The sequence below is a fragment of the Poecilia formosa genome, unplaced genomic scaffold (assembly GCF_000485575.1).
Source record: "Poecilia formosa unplaced genomic scaffold, Poecilia_formosa-5.1.2 Scaffold723, whole genome shotgun sequence".
NCBI lineage: Eukaryota > Metazoa > Chordata > Actinopteri > Cyprinodontiformes > Poeciliidae > Poecilia > Poecilia formosa.
In genome coordinates, this window is record NW_006800662.1 from 20,468 (window position 1) to 31,300 (window position 10,833).

At 47.5% G+C, this 10,833-nt stretch overlaps 1 protein-coding gene across 3 annotated transcripts in view; it reads left to right on the forward strand.

Annotated features, from left to right (window-relative positions):
• Positions 1-10,430, forward strand: part of arhgef2b (rho/rac guanine nucleotide exchange factor (GEF) 2b) — a 17,082-nt gene extending 6,652 nt beyond the window's left edge. For 2 of the 3 annotated variants that reach the window (XM_007542719.2, XM_016666423.1), the window contains 15 exons: positions 81-331; positions 5,623-5,748; positions 5,863-5,980; positions 6,052-6,300; positions 6,371-6,447; positions 6,560-6,732; positions 6,820-6,887; positions 6,986-7,195; positions 7,312-7,389; positions 7,458-7,513; positions 8,405-8,446; positions 8,577-8,627; positions 8,705-8,983; positions 9,051-9,204; positions 9,272-10,430. In XM_007542719.2, coding sequence (XP_007542781.1) covers positions 81-331; positions 5,623-5,748; positions 5,863-5,980; positions 6,052-6,300; positions 6,371-6,447; positions 6,560-6,732; positions 6,820-6,887; positions 6,986-7,195; positions 7,312-7,389; positions 7,458-7,513; positions 8,405-8,446; positions 8,577-8,627; positions 8,705-8,983; positions 9,051-9,204; positions 9,272-9,306 — 1,967 coding nt within the window. In that variant the 3' untranslated portion in view covers positions 9,307-10,430. The other variant, XM_016666424.1, reaches the window with a different exon arrangement.
• Positions 10,431-10,833: the final 403 nt, after the last annotated feature.

Here is a 10,833-nt window from a genome sequence, read left to right on the forward strand (position 1 = left end):
CTCCACCCATCTGCCTCCACCTCTCCACCCATCTGCCTCCACCTCTCCACCCATCTGCCTCCACCCGTCCCATGTCTCAGAGCTGATCCAGACGGAGTTCCACCACGTCCGGACGCTGCGGATCATGGAGGGTGTTTACCGGCGAGGGATGCAGGAGGAGGTGCTGCTGGAGGCAGGTGTGGTCCACACCATCTTCCCCTGCCTGGACCAGCTGCTGGAGCTGCACGCCAACTTCCTGTCCCAGCTGCTGAGCCGCAGGAAGGACGGGCTGCAGGAGGGCAGCGCCAACAACTTTACTGTCCGCCGCCTGGGCGACCTGCTGCTGCGACAGGTGAGCTCACCTGTGGAGTCAAAGGGGGTCAGAGGGAGTTGGAGTCTAGACAGAACCAGGCAGAACCTGGCAGGTTCAGGTCTGAGGAACCAGTTAAATAGAATATTTTATTTGCACACAAAATCAATACAAAGACTAGCTGCTGGTGAGTCTGGCCAGTCCACCTCACCTGAGAAGTCACAACATGAAGCCAGAATAAAGGTCCGGTTTTCAGTCTGAGGGAGACGGCTCCCCCTGCAGGGCTCCAGTAGTACTGAATTCAGCCGACCCACTTCCTCCGCCTGTGGACTGATGGAGGACGTCCACATTAGGAGGTTTTGACTGAACTAAAGATGCCTTTCCACCAGAGCGTCTCTAACCGGTTCGGTCCAGTTCTTTTCCGGTCCACCCCAACCAGATTCAGTTTCCATTAGCAGATCCGGCGCGGCTTAGTCCGACTGTTCTCAGACTTTCCTACCTACTCCAGGGTTAGCATTAGCAGCACAGCAGGGTACGGCACCGAAACCATTTGATTTGCTCGTGATTTACGTCACTGGAAACAGCAAACAGCATTATTTAGCAGCATTATATCTCGTTGGGACTGGAGGCCCAACAAGATGGAGGTGTTACAGAAAAATGTGTGACAAATGTGTGACTGCAGGGGGCGATAGCTTGATTATTCTGGCCAGAATAATCTGTGACCAATGTGATCCATTTCTTAATCGGTTACCGGTTTATTAAACAGCCACGGTTGGTTTACATATTTTAACGACAGCACATAGGGATGCGATGCAGTGGTCACTGTTCAGCCTCAAATACAAAGTAATACATTTTATTTTCTCCGTCACTGCGATGGTAATAAAGGAGACGTGAATCTTACAATCCCAGCTGTATCAGTATTTACCCAGTATCGCCTGCTGCGGTCACAGAAAATGATGGGTCACAGATTTTTCATTAGCAGCGGCGTGAGTGGTCATTCTTTGCAAGCTCTCCCCTACATCATAGCAACTTTAAAGTTGACGATAAACGAGAGAGCGGACGGTCTGCAAGCTAGCATAAATGATCTCATAGATTCGGTGGGTTATATTCATGCTGAAATGAAAGAAGTGCAAGAAAAGATGACGGAAACGTCAGGAGAGTTGAGAAATCAGAAAAAAGATGCTGCAAATGGAAAATAAGCTGCTCAAACTTTCACGTTATAAAAGAAGATGGGACTTGCAGCTCTCGGGAATAGATGGTGAAGAAGAAGATGTTCGTAGCAAGGTTGTTTCCATTTGCCAGAAGACAGCGCCAGGATCCAAAGAAAAACTACCAGATGCCATCGATATCGTATACAGGCTGGGTCGCTGGTTCTCCATGAGACACTGCAGGGATGTGGTATGGAAGGCGGTCAAGCAGTCATCGTTTCTGACCTACTTGATTGTCATGTATTTCTAAGTGGTCTGTAATACTGTAGAAATGGCAGGTGGTTTTTAAAACTCCTAATCCCAATGAAGCAACATGAAGGGATCAAGCTGAAGGAAACCATGAACAACTCTGTGCAGCTAATAATCCTAATTACTGCCATAGAAAAACTTTTCACCCTGATCCTCCTGGGCTTATTCTTTGAGGTCTGACATCTTCAGCTAGGCGACATTTCTACCTTACTTTCAAGTTGTCACCTGAAATTACATAGCAGAAAAATCCACCATAACTTTAAGCAAATCTATTAAAGGAAACATTCAAATAATTATTATTAATAGTATGAAACACCAGTGATGTTCATTAAGGAGAAATATGAAAATCTCTGAGTTTCTCTTAATTAGAAAAACAGTGTCTTCAGTCAGAAGCTGTAGCACAGACTGCTCAGCATCAACTACTCTTTGAAGGACCTTGAAATAATGAGATAAACATTAGGACTCGTTGGTAATTGAATTACAACTTGCATTAAGCAGAACATCACTTAGTTTGTGCTGTGATACCAGTTAATGCCCTGACATTAATATGTCCAGCTGCATATTATTTTATAGCTGCTGATCCAAGAGAGAAGGAAAAGACAGACGGGGTTTAGTGAGGTGACAGTAGCTCAGGATAATCAGGCTCAACAACAACATGCTGTTATGGATCAGACTGAACATTTAGATTTTTTGTTAATCTACAACCATTAACTAGTTTATAGAAACTAGTCCACTTTGGTGCTTACTAGTCCTGTAGATTCTGCTGTTAGTTAGATTCCACCTATGGATCTAAAAATAATTCAATTCAAATATACTTCATTGATCGCAAAGGAAAATTAAATGGTGTAACTCCGATTACCAGCTGTCTCTTCTCATGGCTGTGTTGGAAAATGTCAGTAAGTTTTGCACACTTGACTATATAAACTTTAAGTATTAATTCATTTATTTTCTTTACCCCCCTTAACCCACACGGGAATGCACGCATGCCGTTTTTCCATTGTATTTTCCGGGGCTGAGATTTAAGGGTTTAAACTCTGCCAGTGTCTATTATGACGCTTTTATTGGGCAGCCTAGAGCTCCCCTCCCTTTTGATTGACACCGCATTTGACCAATAACGTTATGAAATGGCTTTTTCCGAGCCAATAATATCCAGAGAGCGACTTGAGCTCATTCTGACATGCCTGTATTCTTTCTGGAATATTTCTGACAGGTCAACTGGGAAACTAAATCTAAAGCCACTGATGTGTAGCCAACACCTGTCCTGTCATAAGGATATAAGGCATTTTGGGGTTTGTTTTGACATGAATCCACCAGCTGCTTGCATAGCCATGTGTCAAAACTAGATGTATTTCTTCAGCAGAACTTCACAACTCATGGGAGTGGAGAATTATGACTGTAAGAGAGCGGACAAGTTGGATTTGAGAATACCGGAAGCTTTTAGTCATCCGCTGATACAGTCAGAGCGAGGTGGGTAGAGCGTACCGAAGAGCGAGAATGGGGGGCCGAGGGAATGGTGGCGGGGGGAGGGGTTCAAAGAAGGAGAGAAGGTGGGGGGAAGGAGGTCTGACTGTACGCTAACCCCCCCAGATATGCTATTTTATTTATATAATTATAAGTAACTTCCACTATCAGTAATGTTGTGTCTACCGGAGGATTCCTCTGGTCATCATCTTTCATTAGAGCCTCGTTGATCCGTTCCTCATTGAGTCATTAGAAGTTTGTATATTAGGTGTTGTCCTAGTGTACCATTTGGAGACACCAAATGGAAACTCCAAATGGCACACTTGGACAACACCTGTACATCCTCAAAATGACATTTCTTTTTGTGCTATTTTGATCCAACTTGAAATCCACAAGCAGAATACTTTATTCTACAGATTTATTGTATTTCCCAGTCCATACATTCAACACTCAATGTGTATTTACAAGAAATAAAAATGAAAAATCTGGGTGAAACAAAATATTGAAAAAATTTTGTGTTACAAACGTAATAGCTACAAACTACTTACAGTTAAAGTATTTTTTTGCCTGCTAAAATAGAAAATTTAGCTTGTAATCTTCATAAAGAAACCAAGCTTTTGCAGGTACTCCAAATTGTCCAAGAACAGCAGCTGATTTAATTTGGGTATGCCTTTTCAGCCATTTTTGGTGAGTTAAGGGAGCAGGAAACTTCACACAGAAATATATTTCTGGCCGCATCAAACTTACAATCAAAGTTGAGAAGAAATGAGATAATGGCGCCACGTGGTCTAACATGCTTGGTTAGAATATGATACAAATAAGTATGGAAGCCAATAACTTGCCGAACTGATCCCATCAGTTTCATGTGAAATACAGAAGCGTTGTTTCATGACTGCAGAAATCCGAATACAATCCAGGTTGGGAAGTGACGTCACTCGGTAGAATATACATATTTTCCAAATGAAAGTACTTTTAAATGACTTTTATTTAAGTATTACTCTCCTTTGATACATTTACACTACGTTAGAATAAATGCAATGTAGATTATGCAGGAAAGGAAATGAGAAAAATTGGACTTATCACCATATTTTGAATGGAGAGAATAATGTTTGGACAGGCGTGGAGCCCTCTACTGGCTAAATAAGGTATTGACGCTAGTAACCGCATTTTTAAACGTCGCACACGGACGTTCAGATGCAGACATTCTAAAAGAACATGAATAGATTTTGTTAAAAATATTAACCACCATAAAGGTTTTAAAGATATTAAAAGTGATTAAATAAAATTACAGCAAAAATATTTTTTTCCATAATGCACGAATGTTCAGAGTGAACATTCAGACGTTCGGCGAACATTTGCTTGCTAGCTGGGTAGGAGACATCTTGAGAATCAGAACTGCCAGTTAAGAAATGACATTTAAATACGTTTCCCAAAATACATTGCGGAAAAGCTCTCGCAGCTCTGTTGTGAAAGGCTTCTCTCCTCTCTGCCTCTGTCTGGGCCCTTCGGACCCGTTACCATGGTAATTAACGACTGCAGCTGCAAGTTTGTGTGGGAGAGAAAGACACAGCGGAGCCTCCATTGACTTCTATGGGATTTTGTCGTTTTTCGCAATTTATGTCGTCATTTTAAACTCAGAATGCCACTAAAAATAATAGCGCACTTAATGGGAGCAAGCTGCACATTTTGATACCCTTTGTCGGGGTGGATGCAGCAGGGCTGCATTAAGGGTGACGTAAGAAGAGTAAATAATGATAATAATAATAAACACCTTAGTGGGTGTAGAACAATAAGTGCCTGCCATGCAATTCATAGGGAGAGCAGTGGACAGTCTACTGCTCTCCCTATGAATTGCTATGGGCAGACCCCAATAATAATAATAATAATAATAAACACCTGCATTGCATAGGCAGGCCCCAATAAAAAACTCTATTGAAATCATCAACACCTTCTCCAAAGCTTTTGGTTCCACTCTAAATCTAAACAAATATGAATTATTTCCCATTAGATCTCCTTTAAAAGGCACATTCCTCAATATTCCTATAAAAGACAAAGTTACATAAGTGAAGTGATGAATACCTGGACCTTTTAGATGATTTTGCACCAAAGCAGTACAACATGTTAAAACAGCAAAGTGTCTTCATATGAGTCCTAGTTCTCCCAATTTAAATCATGATATTTTATTTGTTTCCTTGTTTTAAAAACACTTTAAATCTGTTGACTTCTTGATCCTTAATGTTCCTCCACAAATTCGGAGAAATGCAGTGAAAAATACAGAATTTATTAGTGACTCCCATTGGGGGGCCAGGCGCTGCACAGCAGCTAGCAGCGGCTCTGGAGACATACGTGAACATCAGCTTCAGAGTTCTGATGGGACAGAACATGTTTCTAATAACTGTGTGTGTGTGTGCACAGTTTTCAGGTCAGTGTGCTGAAGACATGAAGAAGCTTTACTCCGAGTTCTGCAGCCGCCACCCCAAAGCAGTGAAACTCTACAAAGAAGTGCTGAACCGAGACCGCAGGCTGCAGCAGTTCATCAGGGTGAGGAGCAGAACCAGATTCACTCCGGTTCACACTGACTGAACTGGAACTGGATTAAAGTGGGTGCTGCTGGACGGTATCCAGATTAAACCGGTTTCTTTCTGCGTTAATCAGCGGGTTTGTCGCGGTCCTCTGCTGCGTCGCCATGGCGTCCAGGAATGCATCCTGCTGGTCACCCAGCGGATCACCAAATACCCGGTTCTGATCCAGAGGATCCTGGACAACACCAAAGGTGAGGCTCCGCCCCCACACCAGGTGCTCCTCCCACCCAGTGGTGGCGCTGACCCGCTCTGCCCCCTGCAGGCTGTCCGGACGAGCGGCGAGACCTGCACGAGGCCCTGGTTCTTCTGAAGGAGCTGATCGGCTCGGTGGATCAGGAGGTTCTGGAGCTGGACCGGAACCGGAGGCTGCAGGAGGTCCAGGCCCGGTTGGACCCGCGGGCCCAGGCTGAGGTGAAGGGAGGCGGCGCGTTCAGAGGGGGGGAGCTGCTGAGGAGGAAGCTGCTCCATGAGGGGACGCTCACCTGGAAGGTGCAGGGCTCCAGGATGAAAGGTAGGCGGGGCGGGGACACCTGGCTGATACCAGGGGAACACCTGATGACAACATTCACTGCTCTTTCCAGATGTGCAGGTCTTGCTGATGTCAGACATCTTAGTTTTCCTCCAGGAAAAGGACCAGAAGTTCACTTTTGCGTCACTGGTGAGTCACACCTGATTTCACCTTTATCACCTTTAAAAACCTGTGAACTTGGGCTTGTCTCTGAGGGACCTTGTCCTCTGTCTTTTCACCTGTCTGTCCTCCTGTGTCTCAGGACAAGTCCCCTGTGGTTTCCCTGACCAAGCTGATCGTCAGAGAAGTAGCCAATCAGGAAAAAGGGATGTACCTGATCAGTGACTCCGCCCCTCCAGAGATGTACGAGCTGTACGCTTCGTCCAAAGACGACCGGAAGACGTGGATGAGCTGCATCCAGAAGGCCGCTCAGAGGTCAGTGCTACGCCCAACTACATGAACCACAGTGACGTAGTTTCCTTCTTGTTTTGTGGCTGAAAACTCGTCATGTTTTCTTTGCAGCTGTCCTTCCAGAGACGAGTTTCCTCTCATTGAGACTGAAGACAAAGCTTTACAGCGCCGCCTCAGAGGTACATATGCTGCTCCTGGTGACCTCTGACCTCTGACCCTGAGTGAAGTTAGGTCCTAATACCCCTCTGTCCCTCCTCTTCCTTGCCTGTCTCCACAGCTGACATCCAGCAGAAGGACAAGGAGGTTCTGGAGCTCCTGCAGGAGCGGGCCACCTTGTTCTCCGACCTGGTCCAGGCCACGGCGCGACAAGACGGAGAGGAGCAGCATGTGGAGGCAAAAACCTCCTCCTCTAACCGGAACCTGTTCAGAGCCGACACGCCGCACGCTCCCAAAGCAGAACCGCTCCTCCTGGCCGCCATTGGAGAAGGTGAGGAGGCTCTGCTTAGCTGGTTGGACAGGCTTGGACATCTGCTTGGTCCTTGTTGGTTCTGTTTGGGTTAGGGTTACCCTAATCTGACTTTCCTTCTCTGTTTCTTGTTTCAGTTGACAAACTGGCGGCGCTGCTGTCTGACACCAGCAATCAGAAATCCTCCATAACCAACGGCAACCAGGACATCAGCAGTGAGTCACACCTGTTCTGCTCTTTACCTGGCATGGTTCCGACCTCCTCTCACCTGTTTCTCTTTCAGATGGGGATTCAGGTTCTGTCAACGGTTCTTTTAAACTCAACAACAGCTCTTCCAAGGTAAAGCTCCTTCCACCAGAACTCTGTTGCTTCTACTCAGTCTGAGCCGGTTCAGGTCCAGTTCAGGCAGCCCCGGCTCCAGACGAGTTTAAGAGGGGGGCACCGACTTATTTTGGGGGGGCAAAATGAATCGAAGCCGAGACAACAACACCAGTAGCCTACAAGCTACTAGTTAAAGAGCTTAAGGTGCTGTATTGATATTAGCTAGCTAGTCATCTTCTAGCTAACATTACCTGCATCCAGCAGCTTCACTCAACAGGCGGTTAGTTTGGGGGAAAAACTGTTTAAAGTTCTTTGTGTTTTGCTGCCGTGATTCTAACACACCTGTAGCTCCGCCCAGCAGCAGCAGGTCTCCTTCACTAGCGCTCATGTTGCGTTTGAAGACGGCTCGGAAAAACAGGTTACGACATGTTAACAACGGATTAAACAGTTTTAAGTGCTGATAAAAGTGACATAGGACACAGATATGGGAAGTGCAGAAGGCCCGACTGTGTCAAATCGATTTAGGAATAAATTGGCCATTCTGAGGTAAAAACAACAAACAGCTTCCAGTCCAGGGGGCCGGCGGACTCTGTGGGCGGACAAAGCCCCCCAATGCCGCCGGGCCTGAGATCAGGTCCAGTGTAGGTTTGGTATAGGTTCGCAGATTATTGATGAAGGTTCTGACTGGTCCCAGTTGGGGTGTTGCCATGGCAACAGGAGCAGCTGCACAGCGGCGGTATCGCTCTGCAGTTCTGGGCGGGTCCGTTTTTCCTCGGCTGGCCGGCGATCCAAAATGGTTCTGTTTCAGCGAGTCATCTGGAGGCGGCAGATAAGAGCTGGGCTCGACCCGGTTCATCAGAGTGTGTGTGACTGTGAAGGTTCTGGTTCTGACCCGGTTTCGTGTTTCAGGACCGGAACGGAAACCAGCTGCAGGAACGGACCCTGAACGAGGTAACCACTACTTCCTGTTTCTGCTTCGACCAATCAGCTTTCAGTCAGCTCAGAGGTTAGGCTGAGCCGACAGAACGGGTCAGACCCAGAACCGGGTCTGACCTGGTTCTGACCCGCTTTGTGTCAACAGGAAGTGCGTCAGCGGCTGGTCGGGCTCAGCACGCAGCTTCACGCCCTGCAGGTCCGTTCCTCCAGTCTCAAAGCGTTTCCTGTTGAAGCAGGAAGTGATGTAACAGCTGTGTTTGGCTCCGCCCCCAGGCGGCGGTGATCCGGCAGGACTCGATCCTGGAGCTGTCGGCGGGCGCTGCCCCCCCGGCCGGCCCGGGCTCCGCCCCCCGCCTGGTGCGGTCGATGTCGCGCGATGCGACGCTGGACGCCAGCAGCGAGGTGGTGCTGCTGCGGCGGCAGGTGGAGCTGCTGCAGGAGGAGCTGTCGCGGCTGCGTCTGAAGACAGAGGAGGGCGGCAAGAAGGGGGCGGGGTCCGGGAAGAAGAAGAAGAAGAACAAAGGGAAGGGCGACGCCTCCAAGGACCAGCAGGTGCGTCCGGATAGCCAGGTGATGCGGCGCGGCGAACAGCGCTGATGTCCGTTGTGTCTCCCCACAGGTTGACAGGAAGCTGGAGACCGAGCCGCCCGCCGTCGCCCCGTTGGCCGTAGAGGATCCTGTCGACCAGTTAGATGGCCTGGAGGAGGGGCCTGAGGAGGAGGAGGAGGAGGAGGAAGTGATGAAGATCTCGCCGCGCTCCGACAGTCCCAGAGGTCAGTACCGCCGTCACCGCCGGGCGCCTCACTGTCACCATGGTAACCGCCACTCTGTGACCCCCAGATCTCCAGGACATTCCCGAGGAGAGCGAGAGCTAACCTCCCAGTGGATTTCGTCGCCATGATGTCACTGTGATGTCACCGTGATGTCACCATTGCTACCACAGATCCACTCGCTGTCGGACATTTTCCTTTAACATTTCCTAAATTTTCTGTTCGATACAGGAAGTGTAACCATGACAACTGTTTACTGATCATGTCTGCTGGAGGGGGAGGGGCTTGCAGATAGGGAGGGGCTTACAGAGGCTGTGGTCAGCTCTGATTGGAGGCCATAAGGCCAGTGGGCGGAGTTTGTGTGTCTCAGTCCAAAGTTCAAAATCTTCTTCAAAAAAAGCTTCAGGCGATTGGCCGTCCTGGGAGCTGGAGACCAGTACAGGTTACTGGGAGCTACTGGGAGGGTTAGGGGGAAAAGAAGCTGGAGTGAAACTGTGGATAAATTAGGAAATGCTGCTTGCCAGGATTTCAGATATTAAAACGAGAGACTGATCAATAAGTAATAATTGATTTGGCCTGATAGGAACGCTGATTCAGCAGATCTCAGAGCGGATCGTCCTGCTGAGCTTCACTGGAAGCAGAAACATTTCTGTTCCTGGCTCAGAGCCAAACATGAGACACATGAACGGTCACCACACTACATTACCCAGAAGGCCTTTGGAGCTGCAGCCTGACTGTGGGAACTTTATTTAAACAGAAGTAGTTTTAGAAACTTTTATTCTGTTTGTTACGTCTGAATATTTAGCTTCAAAATCTGTTCCAGGTTCAGGTGAAGCCAAAAAGTTTTTAATACAGCAGCAGGGTGGGGAGAGGGGACCAGTTAGAGATGGGGACTGGGAGGACTGGGAGGACTGGGAGGGAGGTCTGCATGGGTCACAGCTGCTGTACATTAGCATGTTAGCATGGCTGTTTTTTCAATAAGAGTCAATTAACCAGTTTGTGTCAACATGATGATGATGATGATGATGAGGTCACATGATGTAAACACTATGAACCTGATGATGGACACAAACGACTCCAGCTGCTTCAGCTGATGAAGATGATGATGAAGGTTTCCTGTCCAGAACATTTCAGAGAATTTACAGAAACATCTGGAAGATCCAGAAGAACCTGAAACCTTTCAGGATCCGATTATTGATTTCTGCTGAATATAAAAATTTCAGAAACTTCCTGTCTGCTGTTATATGGATGGATGGATGGATGGATGGATGATAAGGCCTGCAAATGCCACAGTTAGTTGCCTTGCAGCAAGAAGGTTCTGGGTTCGATTCCCGGGTCTTTCTGCATGGAGTTTGCATGTTCTCCCTGTGCATGCTGGGTTCTCCCCAGGTACTCCGGCTTCCTCCCACAGTCCAAAAACATGACTATGATGTAAATTGGTCTCTCTAAATTCTCCCTAGGAGTGAGTGAGTGTTTGGTTGTCTGTCTCTGTGTTGCCCTGCGACAGACTGGTGACCTGACCAGATGACCCCACCTCTCGCCCCAAACATTCGCAGGAGAGGCACCAGCACCTCCTGACCCACTGGGAACAAGAGTGGAAGAAAATGGATGGATGGATGGATGGATTGATGG